Source organism: Adiantum capillus-veneris, chromosome 18 (genome assembly GCF_014529385.1).
Source record: "Adiantum capillus-veneris isolate H3 chromosome 18, ASM1452938v2, whole genome shotgun sequence".
Lineage (NCBI taxonomy): Eukaryota > Viridiplantae > Streptophyta > Polypodiopsida > Polypodiales > Pteridaceae > Adiantum > Adiantum capillus-veneris.
The window spans coordinates 14,344,404-14,365,982 of NC_140948.1; the positions used below are offsets into that span (position 1 = coordinate 14,344,404).

General features: G+C 43.7%; 1 protein-coding gene across 1 annotated transcript in view; it reads right to left on the bottom strand.

The window, feature by feature from the left end:
- LOC147435253 (uncharacterized) overlaps positions 1 to 21,059 on the bottom strand; it is a 179,350-nt gene extending 158,291 nt beyond the window's left edge. The window contains exons 1-5 of the mRNA XM_086487709.1: positions 20,396 to 21,059; positions 10,855 to 11,089; positions 10,502 to 10,772; positions 8,023 to 8,121; positions 7,730 to 7,932 (exon numbers count right to left, since the gene is read on the bottom strand). Of these exons, the coding sequence (XP_086343835.1) occupies positions 7,730 to 7,932; positions 8,023 to 8,121; positions 10,502 to 10,772; positions 10,855 to 11,089; positions 20,396 to 20,462 (875 nt within the window). The 5' untranslated portion in view covers positions 20,463 to 21,059. The remainder of the gene's footprint in view (positions 1 to 7,729; positions 7,933 to 8,022; positions 8,122 to 10,501; positions 10,773 to 10,854; positions 11,090 to 20,395) is intronic.
- Between the last annotated feature and the right edge of the window lie 520 nt (positions 21,060 to 21,579).

Genomic DNA, 21,579 nt, shown 5'->3' on the forward strand with positions numbered 1-21,579 from the left:
ACTTGCACCTTTTCAAAGGTTCCGGGGAAAACAAATAAAAATAAAATAAATAAAAATATGTAGTACATATTTAAAGAAAGCAACATGAAAAATACACCTCCTGGTGACACACCCCACTCTTGAAATACTGCAAACGACCTCGCTTGCATGCCAATAATACATGCTGATATCTCCTGATATCACATATATTCTATGATGGGAATCTAAGATATACATGCTTCCGGAAATGTAGCGTTGGACGATTAAACAATCCCACCAACCTGGCTATCACACATATACCAGGCATAGAAGTCTTCTGGTGTACTCTCAAGCACAAACTTCTCTAACCAAATTCTGTATGGAAAGAGTAGATACAATTGCTTAGCTACTCTTTTAAGCATCATGAACCATGCTCTCACATTGCGCCATAGAGCTACATCAAGTCACTGTGGGTTCCATTTGAAAGGCTTCAAGATATAGTTGCAATAGTTGAGGTGAATCAACCAATTCAGACTCTTCCATCCATTTAGCATCCAATGATGGATAGTTCTTGAACTTCAGGGATCGGCAATGGTTGTAACAATCCCGATTGCTTTTGCCTGTCAAATTTGACCTTTTGGCAAACTAAGCATGATCGTACAAATGTGTCAAAATCTTGACGCAGAGCTCGCCAATAGAAGAATGCCTCAACCCCTTTCACTGTCGCATCAATTCCACAATGTCCAGCATAAGGTGGAGCATGACTTTCCATCAAAACCTTTGGCCGTAACTGTTTAGTAACGCATAACTTTTCATGCATCATGAGAAAGCCATTCTTAAGCATATAGTGCTCATGATGTTGGCCATCAACAAGCTTATCATAGATCCTTGCAAAATCTGAATCTTCACCATATTGTGTTTGCATTTCGTCTAATTCACAATGGTACGGAATTGACACTACTGAATTTTGGGGCTTTCGTGGCAACGCGTCAACCACCACGTTCTTTTTCCCTATGCACAATCTAAAAATGGAACATTGACAAGATGTTTGCCCACCGCATGTGTTTCTCAGACAACTTCGTTTGTGTGAGAAAATATCGCAAGGTTTGATGATTTGTTTGGACAACAAAATCAGCCCCTAGCAAATAGTGTTTCCAACTAGTGAGAGCATGAAGTACTGCCAACAATGGCCACACCCATCACACTGAACCACAAAAGGTTTCGAAAGATCTGACAAAATGATTACCGGATCTGAAGTCAGCTTCTCTTTCAAGTGTCTGAAGGCTAGAATTTTCTTGGTTGTCCACTTGAAAGTAACTCCTTTTCCTTGCAGTGCATGGAGTGGAGAAGCAATCTCAGCAAAATTTCGGATGAACCTCCTTAGTAGGAACATAAGCCTAGAAAGCTTCGAATGTCATGTACGGACTTCAAGTCTGGCCATGACCTAATTGCTTCCACTTTAGCGGGATCCATGCGTACCCCATCCTTTGAAACAATGTGCCCAACAAAGTGAATCTCTTCCAAAAAGAATTCACTCTACTTCACATTGATGAGTAGCCTGTTCTTGCGTAGCTCATTGAAAACTGCGGTCAAGTGAGCTCTATGCTCCTCTTCAGACTTTGAGTAGACAATCATGTCATCAAAGAAGGTACCCTCGAAGTTTCTATGTGGTCTAAAAATTATGTCCATCATTCTATTAAATGTGGGAGGAGTATTTGTGAGACCAAATGGCATGACAAGAAACTCATAGAGACCAAATGTTGTCCTGAACGCAGTCTTATGGACATCTTCTAGCCTAATGCATATCTGGTGGTACCCGCTCTATAGGTCTATCCTTGTAAACCATGACGCTCCCTCAAGCCGATCAAGAATGTCATCTATACTCGGTATGGGGAACCTATTCAAGAATGTCATCTATCCTCGGTATGGGGAACCTAGTCAATGCACATGCGCCATGAACCATCCTTCTTCTGCACTAGGAGTACAGGTGAACAAAAAGGGGATGAATTGGGCTGAATCAGCCCCTTCTCTAAAAGCTCGTTGACCTTACTCATAATCTCTTTCTGCTGGGCTGCACTAACCCTGTATGGTGGTCTATTCGGTGGACTAGAACCTGGCACAAGATCTATGGTATGATCCTCGGGTCTTTCAGGAGGTAACTCCCCTGGCAGCGAGTCCGAAAAACAATCACCAAAACCACTCAAAAAAGTTGACCTGTCTTTATCTAAAGTAGACAAATTAGATACAACTTCAGGTACTTCTTTTGCAAAGATCAAGTACGTAGAAAGATGATTCTTTATTACAGATGAAATAGCAGAAGCAGAAACAACTGGAACAGACTCGCCTTTAAGCTTTACATCAAGGACATGAGTCTTTCCTCTATGTACAAGGGTTTTTTTTTTTTATGTGAGTATCCACCATAGCATGCAGCCTGTAACACCATGGGATACCCAATAACACATCACAGCCCTCAAGTGGCATAATATGGAATTCTTCCGCATCCACATAACTCTGAATGTGCGAACGGACCTTCCCCAAAATGGGAGTAACAGGCTCTGAATGACCTGGGCATGCCAAACCTGCCTCACCTATCATACCCATCTCCTCTACACGAATGCCCAACTTTGAAGCCAATTCTGGTGATATAAAATCTACACAGGCTCCTCGATCAAAGAAAACCAGCACTGTTTGGTCTCTAACTTTGCCCCAAGCTCTGCACAGTTCCGTGGCATCTATGTTTGATTGATCACCAACCAAATCTGGGACAAGTCCTGCACTTGGCTTTGGCTTCTTCCCTTTATGGTATGACGTGTCATCTTTATCCTGTGACTTCCTCTATGGGCATTCATTAGCAAAATGTCCCTTCTCTTCACAAATGTAGCATTTCTTGGCCTCTCTTAGAGCTTTCCTTTCCTCAGATGTCTTGCTAGAAAAATGCCTTTTCTTCCCTTGGCTTCGCCCAGAAGAAGGTTTAAACTGCCTCTGTCCTCCGAAAGACTTCTTCTTGAAAGGTGGTACAGTGAGAGTTGTTGTGACATTGCCCTTGGCTGAAAATTGCTTGCCCTGGGACTCCTTGTTGCTGGCTTTAAATCCATTGAATTTACCCTGCAACAAGTTATTGGCCACTGTCGCATTCTCAATCAACTGCATAATGTTGATGACATTAGTCTTGGTACAGTAGTCCCTGATTTCCTTTGGCAATCACCAACAGTACCTTTCAATCTGTTTTGTCAAAGGTACAAACCTGTAAGAGCTTATGGGTAACAAGGCATCCCAAAATTTCTGATTGTACTCTTCCAGATTTGTACAATTTGACGCATTCAAATCATACCATGCCGTGATCACATCCACCTCAAAAGTGTTTGTGAGAAATATCTGTTTAAACTGGACCCATGTTGTAGGTGCTTGGCCCTGATTTAACAATGTGGTCCACCATCTCAACGCATTACCCTTCAAAAAGGTGGCAGTCTTGCGTATCTTGGAAGACTCTGTGAAGTTTGCATATGCCGCATAAAATTGTTGTATGAAGGTCAAGGCCTTCATTTTGTCCTGTGTGCCATTAAAAGTGTCAAACTTCATGGCTACCCCGCCTTCCTTGTATTCCTTTGGCTGGCTCGTAGTAACCACATTATCATCAACAGGTGATTTAAGAAGAGGTACTTCTCGGTCAAGCATTCCAACACCCATATCACCTATTTTACCAGGGTTATTCGCATTGTGAGCATTTTGCTGTGAAAAACAAGCCATGCCAAAATGAGTTCCAAACTTCCAGGTATCCCAAAATTGCCATAAGCACCCTGAAAACCTGGTTGAACACCTATGTTTCCGTACATAGGGTTAACCGCACTTGGTTGCATTACCCAAAACACATTTCCTGATATGTACCCTTGTAAACCTGTGGATGGTCTAGCCATAGCCTGAAACAATGAACCACCACCAAAGTAACCAGGATATGAAGTAAACGATGGAATGGTCTGTCGAACGGCTACTGCCTTGACCATTCACAGCCTGATGTCCAGATACCACATGTTCTTTTGGACCTGTAGAAACATTGGGTGTCTTCACCACCTGTTGCTGCTCTCCCACAGGAGCCTTTCCATGAGTGTCATGAGACCCCTCTGCATGTGAACCGTCTTTTTCACGTGGTACGGGAGAGACATCCCGTTTACGAACCTGTAAGTACTTATTAACTTCGGATTTTGAGCCATTTGCTCGAAGATATCCATGATCTTCAAGAACCGAACTTTGAACATATGATCCTCATCCTCCGGCTCCATGGGTCGCTTCCCTTTGTCAACAACCCTATGCTCCTCCTACCCACTGTAAGAGGATGCTTCCTTTTCAGAACCCTCGTCTCTCCTTTCTTCCATAGTTCACAACTCTATATCCTTTCACCCACAACAATCCACGACACACTCTTTGAGGAAAAAGTGTCTTATCCCGTCGATGGAACCATATAACCAGCCTGTACATAGTATAGGGCGGTACCAAATCTACAACCTGTTAATTACACACAGAGTACTGATGGGAAAGAGAGAGAGATTCAACACTTGCGTCCAACGACTAGAATGTCACTGCGCACACAAAACCGACACCCTATAGGCCCCAAAGACTGGCGCCCCTTTCGGTATTTCTTTATTCAATTTAAGATAGACGATCCGACCACTTAGTACAGGCTTTCACAAAGCTGTCCAAACCTGGCGAGGCTGAAAACGCAGGTTTCCGACCTGATTTCGGCAACATAACGACGCAAAAACCGCTGTAGGTTAAAAGTACCTGCCTAGGGCGGATTCCCTCGCTATTTGGGAGCTTTCTGGTGAGTTCTCACAGAAATTCAACGGGCTGTAATTCTTTGTTTTTCACTGCCCGGTGCCCAAAAGCCTGTACACGCATCCCCATTGTCATTCGTGGAGAGCAAGTTGTTCATTCTTCATCTCTCATTTCTAATGTGCAGGCGAAGATTTAAAAGAATCAAGAGAAGGAAACTCTCTCAATCTCTTCTTTTCCAAAGTACGACACACATGATTTGTATGATCAAGATGTGATTATTCACGAGCATGATGAATTTCATGATAATGATAAGCATGATGATTTGCATGATAAAGATGTCATTGTTCACAAGGATGATGGTTTAGTTGATGCTTTTTCTAGTGAAACTAATCTCGTTGCAGATTCGATCAATCAACGACGAACCGATCTTGGCTCTCGAGTCGAGATCCAAAGAACCCCCACAGGAAGTATTATGTGTTCGAATGATAAGTCAGTACGCATTGTTCGAGTGTTTCATTCGTGATGCTTTCCTGTATTTTAATCACCGTCCTTATGTGATCCCTTTTCACAAGCATGCAATAAAGCACGATGAACACGATTCTCTCATGAATGAGCACAGATGTATGCGGATTACTCCTGAAAAGATGAAATGTTTGCATTCAAGGAATTCACATTCCATGTCTCTTCCTTGGCATGACACAATATTCGAAAGAGCACAAGAAAGATTGAGCAACAAGCATCGGCATTTCCATAGTGATCCTCAGTTCATAGATTTAGATCAGAAAGACAAGTTTCGATGGGTATGTTCTCGGAGATTCTTGAAGAAGGTAGACGCATGACTATAGACGAAGTTGAAGCATTGAAGGAGCCACAGATGACTTTGTATTGCTTTCGGCGCGGCCCAAAGAAGTAAGCGTTGCAGACCTTTATGAACTTCAAGTATCGCATGACCCACGCGTCAGAGTGGGCCGGCGAAGAGTCCTTTCCAGGATTCCAGACGCTGTTGGCGATCTCCCTCAATGCTCTCCGAGAAGTGACCCTCTGCGCACTTATAAACTTACAAGGAGTACCCAAGCCCAAAAGCATTAGTTCTAAAAGCACAAACACCCAAAAGCATCTATTGTCAAAGCACACGCAAAAGAGGCCCAAAATTTGCCAGCGTAAATCGCGGAAATCCGTCTTCGATTTGTGTCAGATGTTCAGCCTGTGATGAGACCGTCAAACATCTGCTTTGGGATTGTCGCTTCACTAGGGCCTTCCTTGACCGCATATCAGCATGTATGTGCCTCCAATTTCCCTCGGCACTTTTCCACGAACAATTCTAGGCTTTTGGCATTCTCCCAACTTCCCTTCAACAATGTGCGGTCTTCTTCACATGGGTCAGATTTTGGTCAGTATGGTCTTTGTGGCAACAACGCAATTGTTGCATGTTCCATCAGCATGATGTGGATCCCTTTCCTTCGTTCAAGATTTCGCTTAGGCAATCTCTACATTTTACCTTTGATGTAGGGGACATAACCTTAGATATCCTTTAGCTCTTCTATGTTTGCTTTTAGATCTTTCACATTACAGAACACTTCTGTGTTCCTTCCTTTCTATCTGATCTTTCCAGTGGGTTTCCTCCTTTTGAGATTTCCCACTTGTAAATTAATCGAAACAGATTTACAAAGGAAAAAAAAATTGTGTGTGTGTGTGTGTGTGTGTGTGTGTGTGTGTGTGTGTGTGAGAGAGAGAGAGAGAGAGACAGAGAGGCTAGCCGCTCACGCCGAGGTGGCTGTAGAGTCTCTCTTAGGCTTGAACACATGTTTCGACTTCAAAAATCTTCCGTCATTGGTACTTGCACGGCTCGCTTTCAATGTATGCATCCGCATCAACCATCGTGGCTACATGGTGCGCTGGACCTTTTTTTTTACTATTCTAGGCTAAACTCGTTTTGGAAAATTTAACGAACGTCCCACATATCCGTATCCTGCAGCGAATCCCTGTTTCCAGCATGGCGCATAGGCGTTCCCTAGGAGAAACCGCAAAAGGTGCAAGTCATTGAAGTTTTCACGTGTAAGCTTCCAAACAGGCGTTCCCTGTTTTGTAACCTCATCAGCAGTGAGAGTCTTGAGTCTGCAGCTCACTACAATCCTCCATTGCACCTTAGCCTCTGCAGCCCATTGCACTTGTACTGTGAGAGCTGAGTGTCCTGCCAACCGGTCATCAATCTCTAGTAATTTATGGGCAATGCTAATCCAGTGAGTTGCTGTTTTCCAGAGTACCTACCTTGTTGTCTGAGATCACAAGACTTGAGCATACTGGACAGAGGTCACCACTCTCATACCAGCTTTCTTGGAGAATCATCCATATCACATTCATTGTAAAGCCCCAAAATTATTCGGAGATAGACACGCCTAGATAATTGCTCGTACAATTTTTAGGTGAGCGTGCAGAGAATTGACCAAGTCTCCAGACCAAAAGTTTTAAATACATATTTTCGTCATGGCCCAAGCAATGAGCTTGTTTTTCGGCCAGCTCCAAGCCTATTCAATCACCCAAGTGGTCAACAAACTTAAAACAATAATAGAAGAATGCTAAAAAGAGATAAAAGCGACGGTTCTAAAATAAACTTGCAAACCCCTGCACCAAATGCTTGTAAAACATTCGCTAGGGATTGGAGAACATCTACTTCACTCCAGGGTCAGAAAGATGTGAAAGTGGCTTCTAAGAAAGACAATGAAAAATCCACACTAATCCCAAAATGTCCACTTTGTGTCCAATGCATGTCCATCGAAAATATCGCCCAAAAAGTCTCATTGCATTGAAAAGCTCATTAAAGTGAGTGGATTTCATATAGAATTTGTTTTTATAGAACACCACACACCCCCCCCCCCCAAAAAACCAAAAAAAAAAAAAAAAAAAAAGGGCACTCATTAAACCATTATGAATGATAAAGACAAAGAAAAGGTATGGCAAACATGGCAGCATAATCTTGCAATTGAATTTGCACAAGGACAACCTTTTCAAAGTGTTCATCTGCTTTGATTCCTTAATAGCTTTAAGACTTACGATCTCGCTCTTCCTATGCTTCAAAGTCTTAATACACATGTTATAATATACCCGCTTTCTTGTGTATATTGTATTGGCAGCTTGCTTCTCCTCCTCGCTTACATGCTCTGCATCCAAAAGTTGTAAGCTTGACAAACGAAAGAGGACATATGTCTGCGTGGAAAATCAAAACCTGATTATGTTTAAAGCTGAAAAAGAGGCAACAATACTACACTACAGGCAGCACATTGCAAAAGCACATACTTGATAGTTGTGTAGCAAACAAACTGGGCTTTTTCCCCATTGGCAATCAAAAAAACGAAGGTCCCTCAAAACTCGTAGCTTTGACAACTTGGCAACCTCCTAAGAGCATGAACCATTTGTAGAGGTCAACAAACTGCCACCTTAGGATATCATAAATAGTTATATGAAAACCGTAATAAGCTTAGAAAAGTTTGATCTTACAATTTAAAAGAGGTGGACTAACACTTTTACTAAACGCCGAATCAGGACATACAAAGAAAAGGGAATTGAAGCAAATAATTCAAACTTCAACTTAAGTGTTCAGAAACAAAAACAGAGAGAAACAAATTAAAAGGACATTTTAGACAAAAGAAACTAAAGAAGCTTACTGTTGGTAAAAACTCCACTTTGAAGAAATTCACAGTAAGGACCAGACAACACAAAGGCTTAGCTTAATTCGCTCAATATGCGGATGATTTGATGCAACCACTTACAAATCCTTTCTTTTAGAAGATTGGGCTTATTTAAGTATTTGTCCAAGTCTCATCTCCATGCATCTTCAAGAGTGGTAGCCTATCTCCTTAAATTAGGAGAAACTTTTAAGATCATCACAAAAGTCAGTCCTAATTACTTGCATCGTACTTTGTCGCAAGTTATTCACACATCACGATATTTCACGACCTTCTAAATGTTTAGCTCAGTATTGATTATGACAACTAGATTTGGAGAAAGCCTTTGATCACCTTAGCTTGTTTTCCATTGCAAATTTGATTCATGCTATGGGTTCAAGCCCCATATGTCCAAGATTATACACCATTAGTGCAGGTTTCAACTCTTTGTGTCAAGATAAATGGAGTCATTGACACCATGTATCACTCATGCATTCTGTAAGGTAAGGTTGCCCTCTCAACCAGGCCTCTCAACCCACTACTTTTTTCCATTGGTATCCACCACATACTATCGCTTCATTTGGCATGCACAATGAGATTATGGGACTTCCCTTATCTTGGGGACAACAATTGGTAGACCAAGCATTTGCTAATGATTCTTTTATGTTCCTAAAGGAAGACAAATAAAAGCTCGACAAAGCAATGCAAGTATGGTCTCTCTATGCACTTGCATCGGGTATGTGCATAAACATGTAAATCTACCCTTATTATTTGCATAGAGGAGCATTTGCAAGTCTTGGGGGACCGAGAACATGTAGTGCACAAACATGCAGTGTTTAGGCACCTTGGCTATCCAGTGTCAATCAATTATTGTTGTCTTGGATCTTTGGCAAGACCATGGATAAGTTCATCTATTGCAAATCACAAGCATATCCTTTTCAAGTGCAGCCAAAAATGGTTCAAGCAATAATGCTTCCGTAATTCATGTTTTTGCTGCTTTGGAATTCTGAAGCAATTTCTCAGATCACTGAACACACCTGCTCTATGCTTTGAAAGAAAAATAACCTTATGTCACAGATGGTGTGGGTCTCATTGTAGCACATATCCACCCCTAAACAAATGGATGGGGCATAAATTTTACGTAAGGGACACACATAACAACCACACGTTGGAGCCTTCTATGTGATTGTGTGTTAATTCCATGCAACCATGGATTTCGATTTCTCAATGTTTCATATGTCAGACAAGTCTCTTACATGGCAAACCTTTGATAGAGGCACCATGGTGGCATATTGCAAATGCTAATTAGCCACTCAGATGTAAGCAGACCACTGTGCTCACATGCTTACTACTCTTGTCACCAAATTGGCGCATAGCCATGAACAGTGATGACTATCTACAATGGTTTCATGTCTTAGTTATGTGGGCAAGAGGAGCTTCAAGTCTGTAGTGCTACAAGGTGCCTAGAAGAGAGGAGCTTGAGGTGTTCACTGACTCAATACAGCAGCAGGTGAACACATTGGCAGCACATGCATGGCAAGAGGACACTTGCCCTCAAACTGGCAAAGCATGCAAGGAAAGTGGGCCACACATGTGGACACTAAGACATCACATGCAGGTACCTGGAAGGAAGGTGGACACTTGGATAGCACGTGCAAGGCAGGTGGACACTTTTGACAAAAAATGCATGGCAACATGAAAATGCAATCTAGTCAGCTCCATCTAATTTGGGTGGTAGTGGTGGTGGTTTTGGGGGTGTGGTGGTGGTGTTGTTTGGTTTAGTAAGGTCTACATGGGGGAGCCCTTTGTGAGAACTAACACGATCTTCGCAAGCTCAGCGGTTCTACAAAACCATTTCTCCTGGAAATACCTTTGGTGTCAAGATTTAAACGTATTGATGGACCTCAAAAGATCAGCACCCTCAAGTGCTAAGCATAGTAACAAGGAATGGCCGTTTTCAGGTCTCCATTCCCCGTTCCCATTCCAAGTTCCCGTTCCGAATCCCTGTTCCGTGTTTCAAACGTGAGTACCCGTAACAGGGAATGGCATTTTGTTCCGCGTTCCCGTTCCGGTTTCCCGTTCCTAGTAACTATGGTGCTAAGCCAACTGACCTTAAATGATCCAACATTTGTGGCCGCAACATTCAGCTTCTCTAAAGATTTCAAGTTTGAGACCTCTCCAAGCTGTTTGATTGGATTTTGAGCCATATTGAGCTCCTTGAGCCTCACACAATGTCCAAGACCCTCAATCTCCTGTATAGCATTGTTAGCCAGCCACAGAACCTCAAGAGCTGTAAGGTGTGCGAGGTTCTTGACATGTTGTATCTTATTACTATGCAAATAGAGCTCCTCAAGTCTTAAGCAATTTTCAAGCCCATCGAGCCTGCACAATTCATAGATACAAATTTCAATAGCTGAAAGCCTGTTATCATAATAGCATATGAGCATGTGAATAAGAGAATGACCTTTCAATGAAATTCTCGTTCAAACGCAGTATTCGTAAAGATGGACAGTTGTGAAGACCGTCCATAGAAAGTATACTCTGTTGCACGAGTGATAGAGACACCAGATGCTGGAAGAAAGACAAGCAGTATATCTGGGGGACACCTTGCATAAACATTTCCATGCTTGTAATTGTTTCGGGAGCGCGTATCAGCTGACCTTCAGTTATATCATTATACTCACATATATCCTGAAGAGCTGTAAAATATAATAGGGAAGGATGACCGAAGTTCATTACTCAAGTCAAAAATAAATACATGAACAGCACATTTTTCAGAATAAATACATGAACAGCACAGTAATAAATCCTATTTATCATAATATATTTATATTGCTATCCGCTCCCGTTTGTGATAGTGGTATCAGAGCATGGTCTCCTCTCTTTCTCTGTAAAGGAGGACGATTCTGGAAAGATACGGGAAGAAGCCACGACAAGCCAAGAGAAAAGTAAGCAGGCGGAACCCTAAGCCCTACAGGAAAAATCTCGCAGAGTTGGTAAAATTTCTCTCTCTGCAAGAAGTCGACACAAGACTTGGGATTCTCTAAGAAAGCGACAAGAGCATGATGCTCAAGAACCTAGAGAATCCGAGGAGCGGAATGCTCAAGATACTTCAAAACTCAGAAAATATCCATGAACATCAATCCAGAACCATAGCCATGAAATCCCGTTATTCCGGGAAGATATGAAGGTCTTTAGACCTCTGAACACTCCGGTCAAGTTTGATACTTTTGACGGAAGGGAAGATGTCCTGAAAGCTACCGCTTTAATTCGATAGTTTGAGGTTGCCTTTTGCAAATGGCAATTTCTCAGAAGCGTCGAAGGTGAGACATGTGACCAAATTCCTTAAGGGAATTGCAAGTAATTGGTGGTATACCAAAGCTCTGCAAGGAACTTACAACAAGACTTGGATTCAATTCAAGGCTGAATTTACCGACAAATTTTTTTTCCTCTACGCTTTGAGGAAGGCATCCAAGAAGATTGGGATCGGTTTTCCCAATAGGAACATGAGCGAGTCAAAGCAAGTAGTGGAAAACACTGCTGGTGGTAATAACTCGCAAGAGGAAAGATTGGAAAGAAGTGCCGCCGTGCACAAGGAATCTTCGGATTGGAACCGTCCGCCTACATTGAGCGACGGCCCGGGACAAGAACCTTCTTTAATGTGATCGCAAACACTGTTTGTGAAAGAAAGACATCGAGCTTAATGCTCTTTGACTTGGGCATTCCCTATGTGGGAGGACACAAGAGGTTTAATACTCTCTGGACTAACTGCGCAGGATTATGCGCAAGGACAGATACCTAGATTGATTTCTAGGAGGATTATTCTTCTCTAGGTTGAGAAGGCGAAAGTGAGTTAACAGATTCTCGGATGAGGAAACTTCCAATCTGTTGGAAAGACACGAACGACGAGTTCTTACATGGCTCGTAAGTTTGATGATTGGTGAAGGATATCCTCAAGGTACTAGAGGAAGGACATGAACCGATAAGGTAAGTATTAAATTATTGAATTTTTGTTTAATTTAAATTTTTAAGTTCTTTTATGAGAAAGGACCGTCTCAACTCACCATTGAGCAAGATTTTGAATTTTTTCGGTTTCTCTCCGGGCAGTTCAGTTGGACCTCTACAGTTGAGGACGACTGTTTATAAGTGAGAGGGATGTTGCTAAATTGGCTTTATTTGACAAAAAAATAATTCTAAATCAATTATTGGATTTATAAGTGAGAGGGTTTTCTCGCTTGGAACACCAAGAACATAATTCTAAATGAATTATTGGAGTTTTAAGTGAGAGGGTTTTTCTCACTGGAGACATCCGAGTACATAGTATTCCTAGTGCGTCATTCAAAGTAATGACGGGAGCACTGAGAACGGGAATATCTATAAGGCCACCAAGAATGGGTACTTCTAATGCGTCACATCGGATAGATGACAGGGAGAATCGGGAAGAAGTATCCGACCATCCCAGAACGGACATCTCTAATGCGTCATAGGATGGGTGACATAGAGCATCGCGAAGGAGATTGTACCGTAAGTTCGGTAGGAAAGGACTAGGTGATGGGTATTCTTGACGCGTCACAAGGTGGGTGACGGATGCATCGGAAAGAGAATATCCATAGTCAGGAGGAAATTCCGAACTGTGTTGGAATTACGCACAAGGACAAGCAAGCACTTGAATAAAGATGGGTTCTGAGAAGCTTTTCTTGAAAAGCGAAATATTTTAACGAGTTTTCTGAAAAGAGCAGACGCTTTCCCGCGAGGAATCTATGCCTGCATTGCATTTGTGCATGTGGTTGCATCCAAGGACACTTGGGAAGTGCTGTGAAAAGCATTGTTTTAACTTATAAGGTTTTATTGAGTTTTTGGGCAGGTTCAGACCAATTTTTAAATATGCCGACTACCCACTTAATAAGTGGGCAGCCACTTAGAAAATAAAGCAACAAGACCAGCTAGCAAATTCTCTCTCCCTATTTCCGGTAAACAACAAAAATTATAAAATTTAAATTTAAAAAAAATCCGACGCGATCTCTGCGGCCAGCCTGTGCTCAGCTATTCTTGTTGTGGCCAGGGAGCTATAAAAGCACCACATGCCCTCACTCAGAGTAGTTGCCAGCGCCAGCAAGAGAAGACTGTGCCGCCAGAAGATGCAAGAGACTACGAAGCACGGAAGTCGCTTTTCCCACGCAAGAGCGACAGGTATCTATTGTGGATTCGCCATACGAATTGTTGTCGCGTGTTTGTGTGTGTGTTTGCAGGTACTTCATCGCAAAGGAGAAGCGGGAAGGCTTCGGCCTACGCTTGGAAAATGTCTACGGAGTCTAGACTCCGAGTATAGACGGAAAAAGGATTGAGAGCTCGCCTCTCGGATTTCCCTTGCGGGAAGGAACGACCATCGTGTCAGAGAATTAGAACGGAGGGGTTTTCTCCAGTTCTTGTGCTTGTAAAAAAAGATTCTCCCTAATAAAGGATTCTCTTTAAGGGGGGGGGGGGGCAGCCCATCTTTTGGTCCCCAGTATTGTGTCGACCTTCTCACTCTCTATCTCTCTCTCTACCTATTTCTCTCTATATCCTCTGGCTTCAGTATTAAGTGATAAATCCTATTGATCCGAATATATTTTATCTTGCTATGCGTTCCTGTTTGTGACAACCATGTCCGTGCATTGCCCTTCAGAAAGGATGCCGCCCGTCTGATCATGGAGTGCTCTGTATAGCGGCCTCCAAAAAATGCTATGTCAATCTATTGGACAAAGGCTAAGCCTTGGGAGCATCTCAAAACCCTAAGAAAAGTGCTCAAACTTTACTGTCTGTCCTCCCTCTTTGAATTCTTTGGGCTTCTTGCCCTTGTCGTCGAGGAAATCATATTGATTTCGTACTCGCTCTTCCTACTCGCTCTCCCTTTATTATATTCATTTCTATCAGAGATTCCTTATGATTCCTTGCATTACATCTCAAGGTTATCATAGGCCTATTGCCCTTGCCTCATAAAAAGGATTAGAAGAGAACTCGAACTCACACGGGTGCAACATTAGCTCCGTGCGCTCTGACTTAACCACTCGGGCAACAGTCAACAACTGCTTCAAGCAATCGTATTTCCTTTAGCAAATAACTCTACGATCGCAGGACAGCCTTCCGCTTCGCCCACCGCCTTGCCATGGACTCCAAGAGATGACGCTTTGACAGGAAGCTCCTCAAGCATTTTCTGTGCGCTCTCTCTCTCTCTCTCTCTCTCTCTCTCTCTCTCTCTCTACCCCCCCCCTCCCCGGCCGCCTAAAACTGCCTGAGGAGCATCTACCTTGAATCGCCTCTTCTTTTCATTTTCAAAGATCATATCACCTACTGATTGGCTCTGTAAAAATGCTTTCTTTTGGCATAAAACATGTGATCGTCAGAGTCCGAACTGTCGGAGGATGAGTCCTCAATAGAACTGTCAGAAACTGGGCAAAATTTAGTCTTCTTTGCCTTTTTCTTACCCTTTACGAAGCTTTTCATTTTTGCTTCGCTTTTTCCCTTTTTTGTCTTCTTCACTCGAATCAGAAGAGCTAGAAGAACTGTCAAAAGAAGAAGAAGAAGAACTGGGTAGTCCTTCAAATCGTACACGCTTCTTTTGCTTTTTCACCGATGCAAAAGTAGATTGACGACCCAAATAACCCGGGGAGTCAGTTCCTTTCTTCTGCTTTTTGTCGTGCTTTTTGGCTTTGTTGTTCGCATCCAAAAGCCGATTGATCTGTGTATCAATCACCTCTTTTAATTCTTGCTCTGTAAACATCCTCAAAGAAGAAGGTTTCTTGAGTGCCGGTTTGATGGATGGCTCTGTGGTTTTTTGCCACTGGGTGTGCACTTCTTCGAAGGATTTCTAAGTCAAAAATTTTGCAAATTTTGGATCCTTCGCAATGTTAATCATCTTTGTAGCATTGTCAACCACTTGTCAACGTTCCATCTCTTCAATCTCAGATTAAGTAGGCCGAGGTGGGCCATACTCTTCCTCAGATTGCTCATGAGAATCTTCTTCGCTATCTCCTCCCGCATTCCCAAATGCAGAAGAAGTCGACTGATCTCTGTTGGAATCCATAAGTGTCGCGAGAAAAGGATCGGATTTCCCGGTAGAAGAGAAATCGGCCGCGCTCTGATACCACTGTAATAAACTTGGGCAACCCAAGTCGAGATTCTGTCACGACACCCCAAGTCGAGATTTTATCGCGACACGAGAGAGGATCACTTAAAATACTTCACAGCTTTGAAATCACAATTCAATTTGGTCGACACATCCCGGCGTAGTTCCATGCCCAGAGAGATTGGCCCCATAGAATGGCGCCCCTTTCGGTATTTCTTTTATATTAATCTTTGAGCAAAGTACAACTCCCCCAGGGTCCTCTGCTCTCAGACTCTGCGTCCAGATGCTTTGAAGAGTGAGGCTCTTAGGGCTCTTTTATTCTTACAAGGGATGCCCAAAAGCAAAGCCCCAAAAGCAGTTAAACTCAAAAGCAAATAATCCCTAAAGCAATTTGTTCCAAAAGCAACTGACCCCAAAAATCTGCCCAGAAAAAGCATCAGCGCGATTTGCGGAATTTCGTACAGCTGCAGCTCAAAATCTTGCCTTGTCTGTACGGAACTGCCACGTCAGCATATCAACGGAATTTCCGGGGGTCCATACTGTTGGCCGTACTACCACGTCAGCATCTGTCCCTGCTGCCACGTCAGCAATCAGTGTGTGTGTGTGTGTGTGTTTGTTTGTTCGGGGGCCTGCCACCTCACCAGTTTGTGACAAGCCATCCCGTCTCTCAGAAACCTTACATTCAGTCTGAAAGAGGAGGACGAGATAGCGAGGCAACTTCAAGCCTATCTTGCGAAGGGTTTTATTGAACCTAGTAACTCTTCGTGGCGCACTCCGGTTCTTCTCGCCAGAAAGAAGGATGGAAGGATCCGCTTCTGCACAGATTACAAAGGTCTCAATAAGGTCACCGTTAAGAATAAGTACACGTTGCCTCGCATGGACGACCTTATGGATCGACTATCGGGTGCTCGTTATTAAACCACGATCAATCTACGGTGCAGGTACCATCAGAAATGGATACATTTGCGTGATGTTTCGAAACCGCAATTCGTACTATACACGGTATGGACATTACCAGTTATTAGTTTTACCCTTAGGGTAAACCAACGCTCCTACCCCTTTCTAATAGACGATGAATGACCTCTTTCATCTGTATCTAGGAAAGTGGTGTCAAAGGTGGCAGCGGAAGATGCTGAAACCGGCCCGTGGGGCGGTAGGCGTTAGCTTTCACCCGAAATTCTTTACTTTAGACACACACAAAGTACTTTGCACAAGTAACCTGTAACAGGGATTAACACCTAAGAACACACACGGTTCGGAAGCTAGAATGCTCCGAGCAGACGCCGACAACCTGTAGGGCCCAAAATTGGCGCCCCTTTCGGTATTTCTTTATACTTTGAGAGGGTAAATTACAAAGTAGAGTCCTGGGAATCCTTTACCTGTATCCCGCTAGATACTACTTGATTTGGCCAAATTTCAACAACATAACAACCCCAAAACCTGTGCGAAATCAATTCCCTTGCTAGATCTCACTTGCACTGGCATAAACCCTCTGATTCTTGCCCAAAAACAGTAATATTCAGCACGTTGTATTTACTGGTTTTTGCCCTGTTTTCAGCCCCAAACAATCCCCTAATTGTCCTCTGCCAGTGGGGCACTATTCCCAATGGTTCTATCGTCCGTATGGCTGAAAAACAGTCAATTTACAGCACATACACAACGCTGAAAACGCACCTGTACGGTGAGGTTATGACCCTCACCGGTGCCTGCTTTGGAGTAGTAGCTAGCTACCCCTGTTCCTGCTCAAGGAGGCTCTTGCCTCAGCACAAAAGCATGAAACCACACAGCTGTACATCAGTCAAATGAAGAGCCCTCTTGTGGGGCATCACATAGGGGGGAGAGAGAGCAGTGTGTAGTGTGCAGGTCATCACTCCTAGCACCACACTGTACATAGAGAGAAAAGCATGCACTCCATAGCTCTTAACCTGTTAACAGGCTCTCAATGAAGCATCCCCCCAGCATAAATCGAGCGCCCCCTCTGCTGCCCTTTACCTGTAATGCATCTGCAAACAAATAGATGCAAAAAGAAGAAGATTTCCATGACTGCCCAAAACCTGCATATCGCTGAAAACGCAGCAAAACAGCCTTGTAAACACACATCTGATGCCTTCCAATGTTGAAAATGAGCTCCTTGGTCCTAGTAAAGTCATGGGAAGCTCAAAAATGGAGAGAAATGACTGAAAATCAGAGTTATCAGCCTCCAAAAGTGCTCCAAAGAGTCAGTTATGAGTTCTGTTCTCCCAGACTTGGTAAATTGACCAAAAATTGCCACTTGGCACTCATACATGCAATTTCCCCGCACTGGGCTTCCTGCTTTAAAATCTCTCAACTGGTGCATCAGTTGACTTTGCAGCAGAGTAATAAAATGTTCCCCTGGTCATGCCGAAGGTAATGACGCGAACACATTTCACAGCCCAAAATAGCAGTTCCCTAATTTTTAGGAGATGCTTCCATTGGGCTCCCATTGGTCGTCTGACCATCTATCCTCATTGGGACCACATCCAAAAGTGCAATGTGACCCAACTGTCGGATACTTTCTGTTGGTGATCCCACCTTGACTTTATGCCTTTATTAAGTTCACTTCCTAGTATCAACCAACTTGCTAAGTGTGACGGGGGGACCTACATGATCTTGAACTGAGCCTAGACATCCTTTTACTTTACAAGTTCCAATGCCGACCAACTTCCCGTCTGCGGGTGAAACTACCGTTCACATTGGCCATACAATGTCCGACCATTGCAACTTCAAAAAGAGGGTCTCAAAAATTAAACAAAAATCATTGGAAAGAAACCAACAACTAAGGTTAGCAGTTACCACGTCCTCGTGACAGATGCAAAGAAGACAAGCACTAGCTCGTGATCCGGTGGACACCTCGACTCCGATCTAGAACACATATGAGAATGAGAGAGACAGAGAGAGAGATCTAGGAAAGGCTCTCCATGCTGATAACAATCTGCTCATACAAGTGACCAAACTGACATGCCAATTGGATAGACCCGAGGTACACACAATTGCAACTGCTATTGACACCAACCTACCCACGGAGAGAGAGATCAGCCTCCCTCAAGGCTAGCCACTACATGGATGCTCTCTAGATGGCTGAATGTCTTTGCTCTCCTAGGCCCGCATCGTCGTGGAGATGCTCTGCCTGAGCCTGAGATGGCACACAAGAGGATTTCGTGAGGACGAAATGCAAGGCTAGTCTGTTGCCCACACTTGCACATGCTGCCCTCTACATAGGCCAATACGCCATGCATGGCTGGCTACCTGCTGCCCAAAAATGTAGGTGTTGGACTGCCCCCCTCCTGCCTACCGGCTGTTGGCCTAAAAGGGTTGCCCACTAGGACACCCAAGGAAGGGCGCCTCCCTACTGGGGCTCATCTACATGCCCAATAGGTGAACCCCCCCCCCTTCTCCCTATATAGTGCCAAGCCCACTCGGCCCAAGCCAAGCTCCATGCTCCGTGACCCTGGAAAAAGGGAGAGAAGAAGGAGATGGGCACTAGATGCTAGAAAAAATAGGAGGAACATGGGATACAATATCCCAGGCTTCCAAGAGGCAATTGGACATAGAACCAAGCCTAAAACCCAAGTCTAAACATGGCTAGATACAACCCGACATGAGAAACCTACCTCACACTGGTCGGGCACAGCCACAAAACAGTCCCCCACTCCCTAACACTCCACCCGTCCTTGGGAGAAACTGGGTTTGATTGGACGAACCAAGAGAGATGCCTGAACTCTAACACTCCCTCTCAACTCCTGGAAAGGAAGTCAGACCAAGAAACTGGAGTGAGCAATGTGCAATTGTAAAGAGAGGGTTCCATGGACGAGGATATCTGCTGCTGAACTCCGAGATTGAATAGTACCTGCCAGTATACCATCCAACCGCTACTCCCGAAAGACGTCCGGAAAGTACAATGTTGCTTGCTGAAAGTAAATCCAGCCCTATCAAGAATCTCCTCGAGCCAATTGACTCATAAGTCGCACAACCAGCATCTACAAAAGGTACTACTACTGACCGCTTCAAGAGAAAGCGTCAAAACTGAGGATAAACGCATAAACTACTGGTATCCGGATCATTTCTAAATTCGAAAGTACTCCATCCTCATCACACCACAAATCCGATAGACGAAGCAACCACCAAAATGGTCAAAGAAAACACCCGCCAAGATACTAATTGCACTGTGGACTGAAGCACACCATCCAAGGCCGCAAGAAATGGGTAAGGAAACCAAGGACTCGAAGGCACCGTGCATGGTATTCCACTGTATGGAGCACCTGTAGTCAACTGAAGATAATAACGTGGAAGCACCCTCTAAAAGAGAAGCATCCTCATTAGTACGCCCGGAGGTAAAAACTGTCTCAGCTTGGGTCGGAAGAGACCAAACAATGTCACTGAAAGCTCTAGAGCTAAAGCTGAGGACTCCCCCCAAGATAGGAAGGCCCCCTCCCGCTCAATCCTGGGAGAAGAGAATGAGTACCACCAAAAGAAATCTGAGACAACCTGAAGTGAAACTATTGCGTGTGCAAGTGAATAGCAAGACGTGAATCTCATGGAACTCAAGACTCAAAGATATGTTAAAATAGGGGTTTTTTAATATCCCGCGAATGCACGTTATATAGAGGGTACTGAACGGTGAGCCCCCTGAGCATGTCATAGTCACCAATTCTGACTATCGTATTGTACTTATCTCTGTACAGATTGGGAAACATATCTTCTAAATTTTGAATAACTTTTCAAAAATTTATATGCTATCTCATGAAGAACCCTCTACAAGAGGATTTAATAACCATAGATCACCTAATGCAAAAATTCATTGTAATGTACTTCAAAAACACCTTAAACATCTTGCAAAAACAAAACTTGCCAGATTCGAAGTAAGTGCACGAGCACCTACCTGTGGGTAATCTTAAAATTTCCATAGCCGAGGTTGATGATGTTTCCGTCGCACATATTTTCATCATATAGCTCAGGCCAACATCCCGCCATCCAAAGGTGTATATATGAAAGAGGTCATGTGTAGGCTGCAAGAACCAACCAATGCAAACTAAGAAGCTGCTTCCTCACAATTCCTTGCTTGAAGGGGGTGTGTTGTCACTACGCCGTGAATCATGTGTGTGTTGTTGATGCAAATAGGTTGACAACAAGGCGGTATCTTAGTATTGAGCCCATGATAGGTACCATGTGTATACTCTGCATCATGACCTGTGGAGACGTATCACCTGGGCAAGCGGTACCACATCTTAAGGCCTCACGGGAAGATGTACATCATGTAACGAGCGCCATCATGCTTGAAGGCGAAGAGATAGGATTGCAACGAAAGGCTGGCAGGGCATTGCAAAATGCTGTAGAGAACTAACGCGCAAGGTTAATGAAGTGTTAAGGAGATAATAACCGCCAGACGCCATAATGATTTCCAGAGAGAGCGTTCGTGGAGAGAGAAAGAGATAGCAATATGAGCCGTTCCATGCGACTTGTGTAAATTCGGGAACAGAGGTAAATTCGGGCGTCCTCGCCCCCCCTCCCCCTCTCAAACGCCACCTTTGCAAGCCTATCACCTTAACCACCTCACCTGCGCGTGCTCGTTGAAAGCAATGGGAGAAGGGTTTCTTTTATGATAAACCCGTTGCTGTGTAAATTCGGGTCAGCTTTAATAAATTCAAGCAAATTGGTAAATTCGGAGGACGCCGCGAGATCAACGGTCCACGATGCCCACGCTCCCCAAAAAAGGTGTGAGCCATTGATCGCATCTAGCCCATGCCCGTTTGAGATAGTGCTGAGGATAGCCGCCCGTTGCATTTCCAAACAAAGAGCATTCGAGACCGAGTTCTTTCATACTTCCCTTGCCGACACCTGGAAAGCATCATCTCCAGATTCTGGATTTCAACCATTTGTTCGAAAACGAGCACACATACTCCACATTCAAGTCCCAAAATGTAAAGCAATCTCTCCTTAGATAACGTCAATATCCCCTCATCAAAGGAGGGTCAGTGCATGCCAAGTTAGTGTAGGGACTCCATCTCGGCATGGGAGAATCGTCTTATAAAACCCGTTATGCTCATAACTGAGCCAGTGTACGAC